The 21,543-nt window shown below is 36.9% G+C and overlaps 2 protein-coding genes across 4 annotated transcripts; one reads left to right on the plus strand and one right to left on the minus strand.

Moving 5' to 3' along the window:
* Positions 1-1,440: 1,440 nt before the first annotated feature.
* Positions 1,441-17,637, minus strand: sucla2 (succinate-CoA ligase ADP-forming subunit beta). Its single transcript, XM_048200780.1, has 11 exons — positions 17,481-17,637; positions 16,007-16,202; positions 11,647-11,746; positions 11,396-11,558; positions 11,019-11,147; positions 10,783-10,921; positions 6,714-6,875; positions 6,398-6,540; positions 5,924-6,044; positions 5,035-5,123; positions 1,441-2,260 (listed from the first exon to the last, which is right to left on the minus strand). Exons 1-11 carry the CDS (start codon positions 17,562-17,564, stop codon positions 2,186-2,188), a joined length of 1,401 nt encoding a protein of 466 aa, XP_048056737.1. The 5' UTR covers positions 17,565-17,637; the 3' UTR covers positions 1,441-2,185.
* Positions 16,430-21,347, plus strand: nudt15 (nudix (nucleoside diphosphate linked moiety X)-type motif 15). Of its 3 annotated transcripts, none has more exons than XM_048200783.1 (5): positions 17,658-17,846; positions 17,968-18,040; positions 18,871-19,047; positions 19,235-19,431; positions 20,556-21,347. In XM_048200783.1, the coding sequence occupies exons 3-5, from the start codon at positions 18,881-18,883 to the stop codon at positions 20,657-20,659; spliced, it is 468 nt and encodes a 155-aa protein (XP_048056740.1). In that variant the 5' UTR covers positions 17,658-17,846; positions 17,968-18,040; positions 18,871-18,880; the 3' UTR covers positions 20,660-21,347. The 3 variants fall into 3 exon arrangements, with proteins under 3 accessions (XP_048056741.1, XP_048056740.1, XP_048056739.1); XM_048200782.1 differs by having other exon boundaries at positions 17,659-17,846; positions 17,945-18,040; XM_048200784.1 differs by lacking the exons at positions 17,658-17,846; positions 17,968-18,040 and adding an exon at positions 16,430-16,444.
* The last annotated feature ends 196 nt before the right edge of the window (positions 21,348-21,543 follow it).

The raw sequence follows: 21,543 nt of genomic DNA on the forward strand, positions 1-21,543 counted from the left end.
TTTAATCATATTTATTTTTAAAAATGTATGCAAATTTCGAATTGCTTAGAATCAGGATAAAAGTGTTAAAGGGTTAGTTCACCCAAAAATGAAAATTCTGTCATTTATTACTTACCCTCATGCCGTTCCACACCCGTAAAACCTTTGTTAATCTTCGGAACACAAATTAAGATATTTTAGTTGAAATCCGATGGCTCCGTGAGGCCTGCATAAGGAGCAATGACATTTCCTCTCTCAAGATTCATAAAGGTAGGCTACTAAAAACATATTTAAATCAGTTCATGTGAGTACAGTGGTTCAATATTAATATTATAAAGCGACGAGAATATTTTTGGAGCGCCAAAAAAAATTAAAAATAAATAACGACTTATTTAGTGATGGCCGATTTCAAAACACTGCTTCATGAAGATTCGGAGTACAAATGAATCGGTGTATCGAATCTGCTGTTCGGAGCGCCAAAGTCACGTGATTTCAGCCGTTGACACGCGATCTGAATCATGATTCGATACACTGATTCAAAACGCTTCCGAATCTTCATGAAGCATTGTTTTGAAATCGGCCATCACTAAATAAGTCGTTATTTTGTTTGTTTTTTTGGCGCACCAAAAATATTCTCGTTGCTTTATAATATTAATACTGAACCACTGTACTCACATGAACCAATTTAAATATGTTTTTAGTATCTTTATGTTATTGCTCCCTATGGAGGCCTCAAGCCATCGGATTTCAACTAAAATATCTTAATTTGTGTTCCGAAGGTCTTACGGGTGTGGAACGGCATGAGGGTAAGTAATAAATGACAGAATTTTCATTTTTGGGTGAACTAACCCTTTAATTGTGAAAACAACTAAATTTACTCAAATATGAACAGGGTTAAAATATGTCTAACTGTGGAACAAGGAATATCGAATTAGCTAAAATGTATGAGATTAAAACAAGTTGGATATATTGATATGGTTATTGTGCATTTTAAACCCAGTCAGTTTAATAATACTAGTTCAGAAATCTTACCGGTTTCATTTATGTATGATTGACAAATATGCATGTATTGGTTTGTTAAAACTGTTTAATATGCAATTTAAATACATAATTTAAGCCTAATTATTTGAGTGTACAGTAAATATTTTGCAAGTGACAATTATATTTAGGACTCTTAAAAGAATAGTTCAAGCAAAGATGGCATATTTCATATACTTGCAAGGGGGTCCTGCTCCAGCTGAGCAACTGCCATTGAGATGAATGGGAATGGATAGTTGAGGTATTACAGACCTCAAACTGCAAGCTGCCACATCCATACATTTCCTTCACAGAAAGTTGAATTCTCACTACAGGACCCACTCTAACATGAAAGATGAGTCAAGGGAAGAAAAAGTACCTGTTCTACATTTCAAAAATAGACAGCGACAGAGCCTTTGAGAAGAATCAAACATCATCCTCCGAGACGCTCGAGAATTTTTATTGTTTTCTGCATCCGCTGTACCGGTTGCTCCATGTCAGACTGAGAGAACACCAATAACACACATATTCCCTGTGAGTGCTTGTGCGTTTGCTTAAAAGGGAAATGGTGCATTTCTCTTCAGGAGACCATAGATGACATCCTACATCGACACTCACTCCCGCCGGAAAACAGAAGAAGGCGAGGGGAGAGAGGGAGGAAGAAAGAGGGGGTGGAATTTTCTTTTAATGATACTGTGTGTGAGTTTATATGTGGCAACAGGACCAGTGTGTCAGAGACATTCTATATCAAGAGAAGAGAGTCGGCTCTCCATGTACATTTCAACAGTATAAATACAGTCCCACATAAATACTTCCTCCACTTAAGAAATCAAGCAAACAATAACATTGACAAAACAAACAGCAGTAGGCAGTAACACTGACCCGATCTAAACCAATGGAACCAAAAAAACCTTAACAGTATGTGATTGGACTGATTTGATGGGCTCTGCACTGGATGAGGTTGATCGGATGAAACAAAATGTGCTTTTACAATCTGAAAGCACTGATGAAACAGAAGGAACGGGGAACCACAGACAGACAGAAACGAGAGCTGACAGAAGCTTGAGCAGGACGTGGGATTGTGGAGAACTTTACTGGAGGTCTGAGACGAGACAAGCTCAGGTGCTGGGCTTAGATTCAGTTCATATAAGATGCTTTGAATAGTGAGGTGGCATGTGAGTGTGTTCTGTTAGATGGGCAGCTGGAACTTGACATCAACCTGGGCCTCTTTGGCCAATGATACAATTTCAGAAAGCTTCACAACCTAGAGAAAAAGAGAAAGATATGGTAAAGGTTTCACAATAAAACTCCTCCTAATTATAACACAGGGTCCTACTACAGAGCAAAAAGCAATAAAAAGCTTTTTCTCATTTTGATAATTCATGCCGTGGCAAAAAAAGCTTTACATAATGGTACATTAAAAATCTCAAATATGTTCTGCTTGGCTGTCATAAATGTCAGGTCATGCTGTGGTTGCGCATTCACAGCGGAAAGACAAATTGCTTGTAGCTGAAATCATTCTTTGTAATGAGATTTGTGTAGATTCTATTTACTCGATGCAAAGTTGTACAGACTGCAACATTTGCTTTCATTCTTCTTTTTGTACACTTTCACTTTTTTAGACAACACAGTAAGGTGCAATTTAGTTAATGCATTATGCACCGTGATTTAAAGGATTAGTTCTAGAAATAAAGTTTCCTTGTAATTTATTCACCCCCATGTCATCCAAGATGTTTATGTCTTTCTTTCTTCAGTCGAAAAGAAATTACATTACAGGATTTTTCTCCATATAGTGGACTTCACCGGGGTTCAACGGGTTGAAGGTCCAAATGTCAGTTTCAGTGCAGCTTCAAAGGGCTCCACACGATCCCAGCCGAAGAATAAGGGTCTTATCTAGCGAAATTATCGGTTATTTAAAAAAAAGAAAGAAAAAAAAGTCTTGCACTGCTCTGCGATGTGCCACGCATTACTTAATCACGTTGGAAAGGTTACGAGAGACGTAGGTGGAAGTTCAGATCCAGCCTCTACAAAGTGAACATGCAAAGACTAAGTCAAACGCCCTTTACAAAAAAAGGTAAAACACTGATGTCGGACGATTTTGAAGTTGGAGGAGAAAATGAGATGGAGATGAGAATATTTTTTCCCCTACCGCGGTATTTCCGCCTATGTCATGCGTGACCTTTCCGATAGGATTATGTAATGTGTGCCGCATCGCAGAGCAGTACAAGATGAGTATTTTTGGTTAAAAAGTGTATAAATTTGTATTATTATTTTTATTTATTTTTTTAGAAAATGACTATTTTAGACTATTTCGCAAGACCCTTATTCCTCATCTGGGATCGTGTGGAGCTCTTTGAAGCTGCACTGAATTTGGACCTTCAACCCGCTGAACCCCAGTGAAGTCCACTATATGAAGAAAATCCTGGAATGTTTTCCTCAAAAACCTTAATATCTTTTCGAACATCTTGGATGACATGGGGGTGAGTAAATTATCAGGAAATTTGAATTCTGAAGTGCACTACATTAATACAGTATTTATTAATCTACATTAATTTATTTGATTTTTTGTTCATTCATAATATATTAAATTCAAAATTTACACTTGAAATACATATTATAGATTTATAACTTGAAATGTTAAATGTAAATTAATTTTAACCAAGATTAATAAAAGCTGTGCTCAGTGACACATTTTTGTGTTGGTTTTGATGTTTGTTTTGGATCATTGTCCTGATGGAAGATCCAACCATGGCCCATTATAGGATTTCTAGCAGAAGCGGTCAGGTTTTGATTTGGTTTTTTATCTGTTGATATTTGGTAGAATCCATGATACCATATATCTGAACAAGATGTCCAGGACTTCCAGCAGAAAAATAGGCCCACAACATTAAAGATCCAGCAGTATATTTAACCATGGGCATGGGGTACTTTTTATCCATGTGTGCACCAAACCCATCTGGTGAGTTTGCTGCCAAAAAGCTCTTTTTTTTAAAGTTTCATCTGACCATAGAAGCTGGTCCCATTTGAAGTTCCAATCATGTCTGACAACTTAATATACTGGAGATTGTTTCTGGATGATATTACCCAAGATGAATAAAAGCTGTACAAATATTTTTCATTGACTACGTTTACATGCACCCTCATAATGCGATTATAATAAGATTCAGGCAGTATTGCGATTAAACTTTACCTCATGCAAACACAATACTTTGATCAAATTAATAAGATCAAGTAGTAAATCGTAGTAAAACATGGCATATGCCGATTTTAATCGCAATAAATGGGCATGTAAACACTTTTATCTATTCCACACTGACCAAAGTGTGCATGTGCATTTTTGGGTTTGCTGTTGACAATGTTGCGCCACATGAATATAATGCAGTATTTTGATGTTCATAAATATTGAAATTGAGACATTTTAGACACATCACCGATTAAATGACTGAGGCCGGATACCAAAGCACCGGGGAACTAATCCATGTGCTGAAAGAGTGTGGAACACCTACTGTATGTGAGTTTATCATCTGTGCATTGGGGTATGTGAATAATGATGGTAGAAATAACCATAATTCTTAGTGAATAATCAGAATAATGAAAATTGTGTAAAGGTGCTTGTGCCATGCAAAAATCTTGCAATTTAGACCTTACTTTGATTATTAGAAAGAATCATATTATTGGTGCACATGTAAGCAGTCAATGTTAGTTCATGAAACCTAATGTATCAACAAATTGAACCTTATTTATAAGTGTTACCATTTTTTCTTGCATGTGTGCATTTTTACAGTTCTCTAATAAAATCAATTTCAAAGTGTAAATGTTGTCATTTTTACATTCGTTTTTGTCCCATCACCCAAGAATAAGCAACTTTGAAATGCCTGAAGAAGGGTGACTAAATAGTGACAGATTTTTTATTTTTTGGGTGAACGACTTGGACTATCAATTTGATTCCTGAACCATGATGTGCAGATTCTTCTCAATATTTCCACTCCTTGTCAGTTTCGATTTGCCCATATGCATGCATAAACGAGAGTAACGCACCATTTTGGCCGCCTCGTCCAGATCATCACAGGCCAGGATCTTCAGAGGGCTGGCAGCGATCAGAGCCTTGGCATCGTCCACTCTTGTTCCTGGAGATCAGACAAGCGTGATGAGAGTGAGATGAAGGACAGAAAACATGAGCCACCTGCACAAATATCCCTTTCCAGACTTTTTTCTTTCTGTCACCCTTCTGTCAATGTTTCCTCTCTCAGACCTTCTAGGTCTTCTTGTTTGTTTGTTTTTTGCAGTCTTTTATTAACAGAGATAAATTCATTGGTCAAAAAGTGTATTAAGACTTTTCCATGCCCTTTCCAGTCATCTGTGGTTAATGGATATGGATTTTTAATAAGTATTTAAATTCTGACTGCTTCTGTAATTAATCATTCAGACCTATTTGTAAACCAGCTCATCTGATTTATTAAAATGAAGAAACTTAGATAGATATCACAATGTCTTGAAATCAAGTTTTGCTTTATAGAAGAGCAACATCTAACCAATGAAACATTTTTAAGTCATGTGCAACTAGAAAAATCAATATTTAGTACCAGTATTTTCCATTTGCCATTTCCAGTTTTTCAAGTCTGGAATATTTCCAGGTTTTCCATGACCATGAGAATCCTGATAGAAAGAGTCTAGAGAGTAAACTGCTTGCTCTGATAAGCCTTTGTTTCCCATTCATGTGATTTTCTAATCAAACCTACTTGAAGTGCTTGTTCTTATGGGTATAATGATAACATGATTCAATTTTTCAGGTCAGCACTCTTTTAAATAAAGTATGGGAGCTGAAAAATATTTTTAATGGGTTTGAAACCTTCCCTCCACCTCTCCATTGATCAAAGTCATCCGCACCATCAATCATAATCATAGTGTTAAGTTCGGTCTCTCTCACCTTGTAACCGCACTACGATGGGGATTTTCAGGTCTAAGTCAGTGACGGCCATGATAATGCCCTGTGCAATGACATCACACCGCATGATGCCACCAAAGATGTTCACCAAAATAGCTTGGACCTGTTAGAAAGAAAACAACATTTACTGTAGGCAAACTAGATTTTGACTTTTTCCTGAAGAAAACATGAGAGGTGCTGATGATATGTGGTTGCAAGTAGTTTTTAAGGTGTTCTTATGTGGTTACCACCCAAATATCTATGATAATTTGGACCCTAAATATAGCTTGTGTCCCTAGTAAGTATATGCACTTTTTTTCTCTGTTTTTAGCATGACTGTCTTCCTCCACAAAATATATATATCTCATTCAGTGACAATAACAGTGAGACTTGCTCCACTAATAAGAGAGTGGGCATAAGAAAAAAAGAAAGAAGAAAAATGCAACGCAGCACTGCCTCCCTTGACCATGACATTACCTTTTTATCAGAAGTGATGAGCTTGAAGGCCTCCGTCACCTGCTGTGCAGTGGCTCCGCCTCCAACATCCAGGAAGTTAGCGGGTGTTCCACCATGCAGTTTAATAATGTCCATGGTTGCCATAGCGAGTCCAGCCCCATTGACTAAACAAATATGACATCATATTTAATCTAAAAAACTAGTAAAATGGGTACAAACCACAAAAGAAAAGTTTACTAAAAGTGCAGAATTTAATATAAACCTATAATATATTACACACACACATATAATAGAATGTATTTTTCTGTAACGGAGGGTCGAGGGTTTTTGTACTGACCCAGGCAGCCAATAGTCCCGTCTAAGCCGATGTAGTTGAGGTCTGCTTTGGCTGCCTGTCGGTCTCTGGCGTCCTCCTGACTCCAGTCTCGCATGTCGAACACTTTCTTCTGTCTATAGGCAGCATTTGAGTCAAAGTTGATCTTAGCATCCATACACATCACTGCAAAGCACAGAAGAAGATTTGCATGAACCTGTGGGCCTGGTTATGGAGCATTACAGTGATGGGTAGGGCTGTACAATATAGCATTGCTTTTCTGTGATATACTATATTATGATACGAAACAGAGGAATTGCCACCAGATGACTAGATTAATGGCTTCAAAGTGAGTTATTCATAATAATTCATAATCATTTTAAAAAGTTAGGTGTGCTCTTTCACACTCAAGCCTTTTTCAGAATCCATAAAGTGAGAATTTTTTATTTAAATCTCCTTCCACTTCAGTTTTCATAGGCCACATTATCACTGTTTTTGACCCATTCAATGTCTATAAAATAATAATTATGAATTTTATTGTGATTATTTAACAATATAAGAAATATATTGTAATACTAATGTACTGTGAAAAGTATTTTAAGGTGTCCTTGTTTCAGTGATTTTACACATTTAAGTACTATTAAATAGTACTAGTGATATTAATGAACTACATGTACTTACTATAGGGTTAGGGTTAAGATTAGGGTGTGGTTTAGGGTTAGTTGCATGTAATTATGCATCATTTATAGTTATGCTTCATGTGACGTGTAACAAGGACACTGTAAAATAAAGTGTTACCTAATTTTATTTTACAGGCTTAAAGGCAGGCTAGGCCATTTTTTATAAACACTTTTTGCTATACAGGTTGAAACTCTCTTCACATCCCCCACGCCCCACCGGGGGGGGGAACAATCAAACTCTCTCCATTGACTTTGTATTGCGTGAAGCTGCCTCCTTGTCATTTCTTGCTTCTAACAAAAGACAGAACAATACCTAAAAGCTGCTGTGTGACAGGATGTACAGCAAACAAGCTAAAAAACCCAGAACTAAGTTTTTATAAGATGCCGAACAGTAAAAGCCAGCCTTTAATGAGACAAAAGTGGATACAGGCAGTAAGACGTGAGACATCAGCAAGAAGAATCGCAAATTGTGGGATCCTGACACTCAGTATGCCTACGTGTGAAGTAAACATTTTGGCAGTAAACCTTTTTTGTCATTTTTTGGTTAAAAATAATGAATGTTTTTATTTTTATTTTTAGCATATCCTGTCAGCAATTACGTTCCCCTCCAGTGGGCATAGTTCTCAGAGTAATATGCACGTTGCACTCTTTCTCAATTGCCTGTATCCACTTTTGTGTCCTTAAATGCTTGTTTGTTTGTTTTTTGGGTTGACAGCTTACAAAAACTTAGTTCTGAGTTTTTTAGCTTGTTTGCTGTACACCCTGTCACATAGCAGCTTTTAGACATTGTTCTGTTTTTTGTTATAAGTCAGAAATGACAAGGAGGCAGCTTTAAGCATTACAATGTCAAAGCCCCGTGGGCGTGGTTTTCAGATTATGACACGTGTTGCTCTGTCTCTATGCAGAGTTGTAGACAGGCAGTCACCAGGTGCCACAAACAAAGAGCAGCCATCTTTTACAGTTCCTCCTGAACCAAAACAATGAGCTTATGCTGCGTACACGCCATGTCGTAAACGTAATTACAAGATGGCAACCCGTGATGCTCTAACCTAAGCTGTTCACATCCTCAGACTCAGATTTATGCGTTTCTATGTCAACACTATCTATGCCGAAATGAATCTGCAGCAGTCAGGTGGTACAAGTAAGAGCTTTGTAAGCTGTTTACATTAATTGTTGTAATGTTATGTGTTTTGAGAAATGACGTATTTTAACAGCGTCTCTCGTGACGCTTTGCGGACTCTGCTCTGGCTACACGCGTTCATGTGTTTTGAAGGAGGCGTGGCTTTGGAGATGCGCTGAAGGGAGGGTGGGATCTAATGTTTTCAAAGCTAGCTTGCTATTGCTAGCCTCTCTGAAATTGCCAATCCTACCTTTAATACAACTGTAAAATTACTATTATTAACAATAATTACTTTCTTAAATTTCTTCATTTTCAAACATTAAGCTTGGCAGATTTCTGTATTTCAGAGGGAAGAGCGATATACGCTTGTGTAGAAAATGACCCAAGAGACACTCTGAGATTCTGAAACAAATACCGTACCCAGAGCTGTACAAGTTGCACAGTGTTGCATTTCATTTTGAAACCCACAGCTCAAATAATTATTTAAATACAAAGGCAGCAAGTCATTACGAGATATCGTTTTTTCCCCCTGATATATTGTGCAACCCTAGGATTGGGTTGTTTAATGTGTACATAATAGTCTAAAGTGCAGGGTGTCTACTAGGGATGCAACAATACAGTTAGCCCACGGTTCAATACATACCTCGGTTTTTTAACCACGGTTTTCGGTTCGGTTCGGTTCAGTTTGTTATTCTATGCTTAGGCAATAGGAACAGTAAGAGGTTAGTAGAAAAAGTAAAAACGATTTATTGCAATACTCCTTTATTTTATTTAAAAGCAAAGAAAAGTCCACTAGTTTCTAGTGTATTGTATAATATAAAATAATTTTTTATTTTAAAATTAACACTGACATCTCACAGCTGTTGGTAGCCCATGTACAAACTGTACAAACAAATTCTCCAAAGCTGTTTACCAAGCTTTCGATTAAATTTAATATTTGAAATCACCAATAAAATCTGACAACAACTGCCTCATTTTATTTTATTTTTTTTCTCAAACGCTGGAATCATGACAAAAACGGTGCGTTCCAAACGGGATATATCGCCCTCCGAAGGGCACTTCGGAGTGAAAATAATCATGGCCGCCATATTGAAGGGTCGTTCCAAACCAAAGTGCTCAAAACTGGCCACTTCAAAGGGCCCTTCAGAATGAAGGATTTCGAAGGGAACAACTGATGGACACTTCGGGCCCCCATGATCCTTTGCACAGGGAAGTTGTTTGACGTCACAGAATGGGTACAGGAGGTTAGGAGTTCGATTTTAACTATAAAGGTATGTATAATATTTTTCTGTACTACTGTAATATTTAAACGAGTTAGATTTGGTACATTATTATGGTCAAAATGACATTGTACTTAAAAAAAAAATACTTTACAGCTCATTTATCAGTCCATTCAAATGTTTCAAATACATAGATACAATATAGCCTACATGCGGTAAACCTAAAATAAATAAATAAATAAATAAATAATAACGTTAAACAAAAGGCGCAGCTTGCACAATTTATCCTCCTTGATTGTCTCGTTAAGATGACGCTGAAGTGCGTTCCAAAAGAACAGTTTTTTTTACCCCTACACCCTTCATCCCTTCGAAGCTCTCACTCCGGAGGGTAAACCCTCTGAAGGGATTAGGGCATAGGGATGAGCCCTTCCGAATGGAACGCAGGGAAAATCTGTACTTTTCAGGCTGGATCAAGCTAATGCGCATGCGCAGACCTAAATGCGCGTCTCTTGTGCCTCATTTCGGAGACACTCGTCTGGCTGTTTCTATAGAAACCGGTGCTTCTAACGGCCGCTGCAGTGACGCGATGACTTTATCAGTCAGCGATTGGCTCTTATTTAGAAGGCGGGACTTATTCCACCATATTGCGCGTTTCACTTTCTCCCATTCAAAACAATACGAGTGACGCGTCTTGTGTTATTCTATAGTCTTTGATTATACTCAACGGCAAAACCGAAATGTCTCCACACCACGGATTTGAAAGACGCCGGCGCTTCCTCGTACTGTAGCCTCACTTCCCCGCCGCTCGCCATGTTAAAGTGTGGAATGATGGTTCAGCGCCCCCTAACTTTAGAGCACAGTGATTGAATATTTACTCGCGGGGAGGAGTACTCGTAGACTTACAGGCACACACAAACAGTCAATTCGGAGAGAAATAAAACGCACATAAATTATTTAAACGTAAAACCAAAAAAACCGCAATTCACAAGCGCGTATTGAACCGTGGATGTCGTACCGAACGGTTCAATATTATATTAAGAATTGTGGCATCCCTAGTGTCTACTTTAATGTACCAATGCCAGATGCATCCTCCACCATTGGGTTGATCTCCACCATAGATGCATCATACTTGATGAACACATCATAGAGTTTCAACATGTTTTCTGCAGCTTCATTGATCAATGCAGCAGGGAAACCCATCTTCTTAGCCACCTGACAGAGAGAAAAAGAGAACAAAAGATTTTTCATGCGTAAGTCAGTGTGGGTACTGTCTTGCAGAGCTATATCATACTCTGCAATTGTGCCTCACCTTAATAGCCTGATCCATCTGAATACCCTGCATGATATCAATAGGCTCTTTCACAATGGCATCGGGATTCTCTGCAGCCACATCCTCAATGTTCACGCCCCCCTGTGAACTGCCAATCAGCACGGGACCCTGTAGGAGGTTGAGTAGAACCCATGTGATCATTTTAAGGGCAGGTGAAACCAATAAAGTGCTGCCATTTCAGGTCATGACACAGTAAAAGTTGCCCTCTACTGGCCAATCTGCAAAGTTGTGCATGTAAAGTGGTGATGTAATTTTGTATGCTTCTTATTAAAAGACTTTATACTTGAAAGAATTCATATGCAAAGCAATTACACAGATAAACCACATAGTAATAATGACATAGTGTGACCTCTCACCTGGAAAGTCCTCTCCATGGTGATGGCAAAATAATACTCTCTGCGTGGGTATCTGCGCTCACAGATAAACACCTGGTTACAGATCCGCCCTGCCTCTCCTGTCTGCTTAGTGAACAGCTTTTTGCCAATCATCTTAGAGGAGATATCCCTCGCTTCCTCTGGCCTGCAGACACAAAGAGGGTGAGAGGACAAAGAGGTGAAATCAGAAATGTAATGAAGCAATGAACAATAATGTAGGCACAAACACTCACGAGTAAACGATTCTGACTCCGCCCTTAAATCCTCCCTCAAAAGTGCCTTTGCCTCGACCACCCGCCAACACTTGGGCTTTTACCACCAGGTCTTTAGAGCCTGAGAAAAGAGTAAACAATAATGAGAAAAAAAACCCTTGACAAAACACATGGCCATGCTCAAAGGACGTTAGCAAACAAACAAAGATCATTTAAATTGACAGATGAAAGATCCACTACAAAACTGCTGCATCCTCAACCAATGAGTCACACTGTAATTACCTACAGTCTCTGGACACACACAGGACAGGCTTATGCAAGACTGGGCCTGACTGTTTGATGAATGTAATGCCACAAAGCAACATGACGTAAGTCACAGTTTTGATTTACAAGGATTTAAACCGCATAACCAGGGTGAAAACAAGAGACTTATGACACCAACGAGAAGGTGCTTAAAACAGGTGAAGTTAAAACAATTTCTACTGGGATTCATAACGTTACAAGCTCTCTTTTCAATAAACAGACAGAATTATATATTTTATTAATACAAAGATATTAATTAAAACTAAAGTTCTATCATTATTTAGTCACTCTCATTTTGATTAAGGCCCTCATTAAGTTTTTATTTAAAGAAATGTATACTTTTATTGAGGAAGGATGCATTAAATTGATAAAAGTGACAGTAAAGACACTTCTAATCTTAAAAAAGATTTAGATTTCAAATAAATGCTGCTCTTTTGAACTTTCGAATCAAAGAATCCTGACAAAAAAAAAAAAAAATTGTCCACAAAAATGTTTTTAGCGTTGATAATAATAAGAAAATGTTTCTCAAAATGATTTCTGAAGGATCATGTGACACTGAATAAATTACATTTTAAAATAGAATAGAAAACAGTTACTTTTAATTGTAGTAATATTTCACAATATTACTCTTTTTATCAAATAATTTTTTCAGCTGTCTGGTGCTTTTGGTGCTTGCTTTCAATGTATGGAAAATAGTGGCATGAACATTCTGTTGAACATCGTTCCGCAGAAGAAAATCTGTTATAGGGGTTTCAGAAAACATCAGGGATAGTAAATAATGACAGAAATGTCAGCTCTGGGTGAAACGAACACTTTGGAAAGGTCACGCGTGACGTAGGCAGAAGTACCGACCCAGTGCCTACAAAGCGAACAAGACTAAGTTAGGGCCCTATGAAATCCGTTTGATTTTTTCCCAAATTCCGTTTTATTTTTTCCCAAATTCCGTTTTTTCCTTTTTCATTTTTCTGGATTCCGTTTTTTTCCGTTTTATTTATTTTTTGACTCCATTTTAATGGTTAAATTAAATTTTAGTAATCAAAAAGCATGTCTAATTAATTGAAATAATGAATCTTGTCCAATTTACCAACAATTTAATAAAAGTTTAACAAAAACAATTACATTTTTTTAGGGCCCTATGATAAACGTTTTATTCTTTCCTCTTTACTAAATTCTGTTTTCTGGATTCCATTTTAATGGTTTAATTCCATTTTAATAATCAAAAAGCATGTCTAATTAATTGAATTCTTAAAAACAACTATATTTATTAATTAAATATATTTTTATGAATTTTTTTCAGAAGTTCTGTTGTGTATTTAAATTTTTCTGGCAATCAAATGAACGCATACCATTTAAAGGTGCTAAAGAGGATTGATGTTTTGTTTTATACATTTTAGCAATATTACTTGAAACTGTCTTTACTAACTGATAAAAGACTATTTATTAGGTGCACTGAAAGTAATAATATTAATATACATCATCTGTGCATGAGGTAGGGCCTTAAAAACATCAGCCAATTGTTTACACGATCATCGCGTAAACTATTGGCCCTCTGGCTTGTCAATCACTGCCATTATGTTCCTTGTGAGAGACGTGCACGGATTGGCCCTCTGGCTTGTCAATCACTGCCATGACGATCCATGTGGCTGCACGCTCCAGTAACATTCCACACTCCACAGGCGCCACATGCAATGTTTTTGTCAGGAGACAGGAGTAACAACTGCAGATTATGAGTTACCTGCGGTGAGTCCGACATAATGAATCCACTAATTCTATCCACTAATCCACTAGTCGCGCACACACTTAACGATTGTAAGGCCGATTATGAATGTAAATTGATACTTATGACTGATTGCGCTTAAACGCGTCCAGTCAGAGCCAGTTGCTTTCAGTCTGCGATTACAGTCGGTGTTCAAATTCCATGTGAAAGTATATAAATCTGCTTCAGGAGCAGGAAACAATCGCTGTATGTTCAGCTCAGTCAGAATGTTTTAGCTAGTCGTTAAATGTGTGCCCGGCTTAATAACACAGTGAATGCCGGTGTTAAACACTCTCGTGCACGAGTTTTGGGAGGCGTTCCCTCTAAATGAGCTGTGAAGGAGGGGGGTTGTTCTTACCCATGCGCTCATTTCAAAAACTCAGTTGACAAAAAGAACCTCTTTAGCACCTTTAATTTATCTTTTAATCATGAAATTAAACTTTTTTTGTCAAACGATGTGCTGCACAACAGAGCTTTACTGTTAAAATTAAAACATGGAAGAAACACTAGATTGTTGTTTAAAAATATATTTTAATAATTTATTGTTAAATTAATTTATCTAAATTCTACTGTACAACAGTAATATGTTTCTGTCAAGTTAAATCGAACTTTTATTTTGACGGTTTGCCTAGAGCTTTGAGTTTCTCTGTGTTTATGACGGCAGTTTTCTCAAACGAAGCGGTTAAATGCCGATGAAGTGACTTTCAGAGCAGCTCTGGAGATGAATTCGTGCGTTCATATAGTGAGGCGACAGAGGACGAAAATATCGCGAGCGTCGCATGTGCTTCAGTGTGCGTGCGCCCCCGCGCGAGTGTGTGTGAGACGGTGTGAGGTAAATGAAACTGCGCTTCCGCATCATTCATTTCAGAGGCACACAGGTATGCAGGATTCATCATGTTTAAATAGTCTTTTTGCGGTTTAATATTCACAGACACTAGTCTATATCGCGATTCAATTTAAGTGTACTGACCTGCTTTTAATTCATTCATCAAAAATTTGACAAATTCCGTGACATTCCGCGTTATATAGTAAATTCCTTTTTTATTAATGGATTCCGCGATTGCTGAAATTATAGGGCCCTACTAAGTCAAACGCCCTTAACAAAAAAAAAAAGGTAAAACAATGATGTTGGACGATTGTGAAGGTGAAGGAGAGAAAATAAGATGTAGTTTTTCGCCCTACCGTGGTACTTCCGCCTACAACACGCGTGACCTTTCTAATGTGATTACATAATGCATGGCGCATCACAGAGCAGTGCAAGACGAGCATTTGTGGTTAAAAATATCAATTTTTTTTTTTTTTTTTCTTCCCAGAAAATTATCGATTATTTCACTAGATAAGACCCTTATTCCTCATCTGGGATTGTGTAGAGCCCTTTGAAGCTGCACTGAAACTGACATTTGGACCTTCAACCTGTTTGTAGCTGTCGAAGTCCACTATATGGAGAAAAATCTTGGAATGTTTTCCTCAAAAACCTTAATTTCTTTTCAAATGAAGAAAGAAAGACATAAACATGTTGGATGACATGGGGGTGAGTAAATTATCAGAAAAACTTTTGTTCTGAAGTGAACTAATCCTTTGTACCACGTTGCAGCTCTGAAAAAAGGAAGTGCCCCACGAAACACCATTTAACCACTGATTTGACATTGTGAAACTATGGATATTTCCAACTTTGCCCATGTTGCAATTTTGCAAATAAAAAACTCACACTTTCTGCATCCCTGAATGTTCAGTTTGTTGCATTTACCAAAAATATTCATTTGGTATTCCAAGAGTAAAGTCCAGGCTTATGCTGCTCTGAGACAGATTACACCAAGATCGGGACTGACGGGTCATATAAACCCACTCTCTGTTGTGCATGTTTCTCAGTCTAAAGCTAGTTCCTCCATGCTTGTGACACACTACCCTCCTTTATTCCGGCTAACAGCACTGCCTGTCCATCACGGGACTGTGCGGGTGCTGCCTATATGCTGACAGTCAAATTAAAGGTTAGGGCAGCCACATTCTCCAGAGGTGGCACAAATCTATGTTTAGACTGCAGCGTGTGTGAGAACAGCACAACAGCTGAAACACAAACACATAGTACTTTCAAGACCCTAAAATAGGGTAATAAGGTTCAAAACACCGTAATCTGACCTGTGTAAAAGAACAGTTGGTCGGAAAGTAAGCTAACGGTTACATCGGCACGCTAAAATACATGAACAGAGAATATACATATAAACAAGTCAGCATATTCCATAACTACAGTTATGTAGTCCCTTTAAGAATAAATATAAATTTTCCTCAATTAGTGCCCAGCAGCATATGTTCAGCTGTTCTTACCGATCTGCTTGGCAGCAGCATAAGCCTCGTCAGGAGTGTTGGCCACCATACCCGCGGGCACAGAGATGCCCGCCTCCTTCAGCAGCCCGATGCTCATGTACTCATGCAGGGAGAGGTTTCTCTGCTGCTGCACTGACAGCATTGGGGACGGCTGGTTCCCATGGTTACCAAATAGACCAGATGTCCCACCAAGCACCTGGTAATTGAATGTAAAGATACAAATTAATTCCAACTCCACAAAGAAATTCTTGTTGCACTGCAAAACAAGGGACTGAACAAGAAATATTACTGCTACAAAGTCATGGTCATATTTACACTGCAAACACTTACTTTTGTGGATTGCTAAACGATGTTCACAAGACCAGGGAAAATCTCAGATAAAAGATTCTTACAGTGATGCAGTTTACATCCATACGATACGCCAGTAGATGGCAGCAAGTGAGTGTCTTTTATTGAATTGAATCTTTATTGAATCATTTGCCTAACTGTTTCATTTTTGAAAAGGGTTTTGGAAAGGCACTGTAAAGATAATTATTATTATTATTATTGACAATTAAGTAGATCTGTTAATTTTCCTCCACTTTGTCAAGTTCTATGTACAATATTCAACAATATCCATAATTTTAACTGCATGGTCTTCAGTCATTTTTGCACATTAAGGACTCTCACACTTACTTCCTAATATATTATGATGTCTAAATTTAAAACAATAAACTACACCATTTTACTTACAATGAGTAATTATATGTATTATTCATGTTTTTATGGAAAGAACTTTAAAACTAAATAAAGTCAAGAGCCTTTCAGCAACATGTGGATATGTGGGATCATAATACCTATTGAAAGACTGTCTGCACCAGCAACAGAGAGATCATTAATGGGCTAATTAATTACTAATTCATCATTTGCTGTAGTCCAAAGACAAATGCAGTACAATAAATATATGGAATCAATTACCTGGGTGTCTTACTCAAGGGTACAACCTTCCAATGACCAAACAGAAAGACAAATTTATGATTCAACAAGGTTTACAGTTAGAATTTTGTTCATTATAACAGACACAACTGCAGTTCTGAATTGTTCAGTTGTTTAATTTATTAACCAGATGGCACTACAGTTGATCAGACACACTGAATTGAAACCAAACAGATTGTCCCTCTGTCCATGTAGGTCAAAGTTAACTAGTAAACCCAGATGACATGTACAGTGTGTATGATAACCATATAATCAAACAGACACACTAAAATCAAAATATTTCAACATGAATCTGGTTAGACTACAAAAGAACATCCACTCAAAGGATAATGAATAGGCTTGCTAACCTAAGCATTACTAGTAATGACAGGCAGTTAGCCTGAAGGCTAATGTCAAAGGAGAATCGCCCATTTGGTGTCATTGAAAGTGACCAAAAAAGCAAGATACTTTACAAATGACAATCGGATATAGTTATCTGATGTGTGTACGTAAAACTGACCTTAGCTGCCGAGCTTAAAGTCGTCCTGGAGCCGGAATTCCTCAGTCCAGCGGACAACCGGCCACAGATCAGGGACGTCGCCATGTTGCTCTGTGTACAAGCAGCGCAGCAGAAAAACAACTGACTGGACGCGCCTGCGTTAGAACGTACGTCAACTGCGCAACCGCAATTCGAGAATAGCGGCGGGTAATTTCCTTCCGCATGAGCCAAAGCGTTTCAAATCAGTTTGTGTTGAACGTTTGTGATAAATGTGTGATTTCATTTGGGAATAAAGATGATTTGCTACCTTTTGTAAATCTCATAGACCACGAACGTCACGAGCCAGGTCGTGAAAGACATGCTATCTGTTACGGACTTCTCTACTAGGTAAGTTTAGACTATGGTGTTTTTCCACTAGAGCATTGTTGCTTAATTATGCTCATGCCGATACCCAGCATTACACATGTTCTTCACTCTCTCACTAGTTTTGATTAATTCCATCATCCAGAAGAATCCGCTCTCCAAATAGAATCAGTGACGCTTTCTGCAGTTTACATTCTTACGCCAGTAGATGGCAGCAAGTGAGTGTTTTTTGTGTGTTCTGACCCTGACAACTTATTGAATTATTGACCTGATTCATTTAAAAAATATAACTGTGTTGTTCACAAATGATGCTTAAGCAGATCTATTATTTTTTTCATCCACTCATGTTCTATGTATGACTTTTATCAAAGTCATACATAGAACAATAATTGCATAACAATAATTGCATAAATATGAGATTCTACAATAACAATAATTTTAATTGTGTGTAGTCATCATAAGTCATTTGTACACATTCATTCTTCCATCCTTTTCTCAAGATATCTTGATGACTAAAACAAATGTTACTCTGTAAAATACAAAAAAAATTGTGATAATGGTTACACTAAAAAGGTGTGGAATAATTCATATTTTTAAATGTTTTTAATGTTATCCCTGTGACAGCAAAGCTGAAGTCTTCAGTGTTACAGGATCTTTCAGAAATCAGAATAAATTGTAACAATATTTCACAATAGCAATGTTTTTTTTACAGTATTTTGATTTAAAAAAATGCAGCTATGGTGAGCATAAGAGACTTCTTTCAACAAAATTTAAAAAATCTTAAAGGGTTAGTTCACCCAAAAATGAAAATTCTGTAATTTATTACATATTATTACGGCACGAGGGTGAGTAATAAATGACAGAATTTTCATTTTTGGGTGAACTAAACCTTTAATTATTTCAAACGTTTGACCATTATTGTTATTTTTTTAATGGAAAGGATAGAACTTGGTTTAAATCTCAGATGGTACTCTAAGTAAACAATTTATAGAGATTCAATGGACAAAAAGTTTGGACTACAGCTATATAACAGTGTGTTTCATCACAGTTTAAATACAATGACTGAGGCTGTTCAAAATGGAAAACCCTTCCTCAAACGCCCTGGAGTGGGACTTGGGGTTCTTGTGACAGACTCCTCCAATCCAGGATGTGTCCTGTTAGGAAAAAGAAAAACCGTAGTTGGGAAAGGCACCTACCAATTACCAGGAGGTCACATTGAGTTCGGGTGAGTTTACTGTCTCAAAAATGCATCAGTGGGCCCTTTACTAATTTTAAGCAAACACATCACAGTATCAAATTAGAAAGACATTTATGTTGCTTTATAATTCCTGCTTATTCATTTTAACTTTGTTTTCTTGTGTGCAAATACATTTATACACATGGCTTGCATGCAAATGAATTTCTCTTATTAGAGAAACTTTTGAGGAGTGTGCCCAGAGAGAGGTGATGGAGGAAGCTGGTGTCCATCTGAAGAACATCCGCTTTGCATCCGTCGTCAACTCCATCAAACTGGAAGAAAACTACCATTATGTCACAATCCTCATGCAGGGAGAACTGGACAGGTCTTTCTCAGCTGAACCAGTTAATCTGGAGCCAGAGAAAAACGAAGGTAAATTGTTTCTTTGAATGTGTTAAAGCCTGTGTAGTCTCAGCCCCAGATGGCCCACCCACAGATCATTCATGATAGTGATAAAAATCTGTCATGTGAGACTATTGCCTGTCTCACACCAACTTGGCAGTCACCATTACAACAGTTTTGAGCAAATATTAACATATTTTTGAATATAGCTACAATATAAGATATTGAAAACATGACTTTTTACAAGTATTAAAGGCTCAAATCTCATGTTTTGGTTATTAAAAACATTAGATATGTTAGACAAACTATTCATTAAATGCCCCTATTATGCTTTTTCTGATACTATCTTTCATGCAGTATTTAATAAAGCTGTTTGTGAATGTAAAAGGTCTGTAAGTTTCAAAGATCAAAGTGCACGACAAATGGAGTTATTGTCTCCCAAAAAGAGTGTTACAACATTTCTGACACAACATTTCATGGGTGTTTCATTTCTGACATGTGCTGTACGCAATAGACCAATGTCACAACAGACTGTCAGAGCAGAGTATGCATGTTTTGTAGGAGAAAATTAGGAACCTTTAATAGCATAATATTGGCACTTTGACATAAAACTAAAATATTATGAAAAGTAGGTCTACGCATATAAAATCTCTGTAACTCCCATCACCACCCTCCTTAAAATGGTCATTTCTTCATGATTATGTCTGACAGTTACAGTCATACATTTTGACAGGTGGATTGATAGTCAATTCAGTGTAATATGAAAAATTTTAAAACATTTTACAAACAAATAATTTTTGGACACTTTACATGTTGGTTAGGCTCTAAATGCTACTATCTAAATGCATGCTTTTTGGCCAGAATAGCTACATATGACTTTCAGCAAACCTAACTGTAGATTTACTCAATGTTTACATAGCCATGCATTGTATAAAACAATGTAATGTGCTTGGATTTCTATGTTATGAGTAAATAGTGAGTAAATTAGTTTTAGTATTACACATCGATTTAATGTATTGTTATATCAGCGAAGATAATACAGAAGAATTAGTGATTCATTTTTAATTATTTGACTATATCTTAAAGTTCCTAAATGCCAAGAAAGCACATTTTGAATATTGCTGCAGTAATACACTAAAAGATTTATTTCTCAGGTTGGACATGGAGGCGATGGGACGATTTTCCCCCAGAAGAGCAGCTGTTCTTGCCATTGGCCAACCTGAGACAGCAGGGCTTCCAGCCATTTAGAGAGAGTTAAAAGGGATTTTCTGTAATTAAGTTATCAATCTTATCTCTCCCTGGCTTTATCTGATTCAGGATCAGGTGAACTGAACTCACCTTAGGCATGTTCATGCTCATTTTGAGCTCGCTCCCTGACCTCAAGTAGTAAGATGGACATACTTGACTGTTACGTATATTTCATTACTGAATATTCATCCAGCCTCTCAATAGCCTCTTTCAAGTAATGATTTTATTGAACACACGTGTACTAAATTATATCAGGGCTATTAAGGCTTATCAGTCATATATTTATGTATTTCGTATATGCTGGTAAAGTGTCTATAGAGCATTTGTCATGGGTGATGTTACAATAAAATATTTAGGTAACAGTTTACAATAAGGTGTAATTTGTTAACATTAGTCAATGCATTAGATATCATAAACTAACAAGAGCAATACTTTTACAGCATTTAATAATTTTGGTTAGATTAAGTTGTATATAGTTAAGTTTTTTTGTAAACAAATATGAATTAACAATGAACAATGTATATTAATAAATTAACCTATAGTAGTAATCTTATTGTAAAGTGTTACCTATATGTCATCATAACTTCCTCAGGCATAACTCTAATCGCTCCCACCAGACAACACCCTTTTACTGTGTAATCCTACTGCAAGAATTTCGTAACATATTGTTTTCCACATAAACATTACCTGCACTCAAATATTACCTGGTTGTTTTATCATGTTGGGTTGGACAGTTTTTTTTCTTTTTTTTTTTTTTTGAAACCATGACCAATACCTGTTAAATTATTATATTATATTATATTATATTATATTATATTATATTATATTATATTATATTATATTATATTATATTATATTATACTTCGTGTTTTTCATGTAATATTTATTAATACA

Source organism: Megalobrama amblycephala, linkage group LG8 (genome assembly GCF_018812025.1).
Source record: "Megalobrama amblycephala isolate DHTTF-2021 linkage group LG8, ASM1881202v1, whole genome shotgun sequence".
Taxonomy (NCBI): domain Eukaryota; kingdom Metazoa; phylum Chordata; class Actinopteri; order Cypriniformes; family Xenocyprididae; genus Megalobrama; species Megalobrama amblycephala.

Excerpts from the sequence above, each read along its gene's own strand:
- nudt15 (XM_048200784.1), top strand. The coding sequence starts at position 18,881 with ATGACTGAGGCTGTTCAAAATGGAAAACCCTTCCTCAAACGCCCTGGA. Across the intron at positions 19,048-19,234 it reads GGAGGTCACATTGAGTTCGG|AGAAACTTTTGAGGAGTGTG; the intron begins GTGAGTTTACTG and ends TTCTCTTATTAG. Across the intron at positions 19,432-20,555 it reads GGAGCCAGAGAAAAACGAAG|GTTGGACATGGAGGCGATGG; the intron begins GTAAATTGTTTC and ends TTTATTTCTCAG.
- sucla2 (XM_048200780.1), bottom strand. The coding sequence starts at position 17,564 with ATGGCGACGTCCCTGATCTGTGGCCGGTTGTCCGCTGGACTGAGGAAT. Across the intron at positions 11,148-11,395 it reads CCATGGAGAGGACTTTCCAG|GGTCCCGTGCTGATTGGCAG; the intron begins GTGAGAGGTCAC and ends AACCTCCTACAG. Across the intron at positions 6,876-10,782 it reads GGAGGATGCATCTGGCATTG|TGATGTGTATGGATGCTAAG; the intron begins GTACATTAAAGT and ends TGTGCTTTGCAG.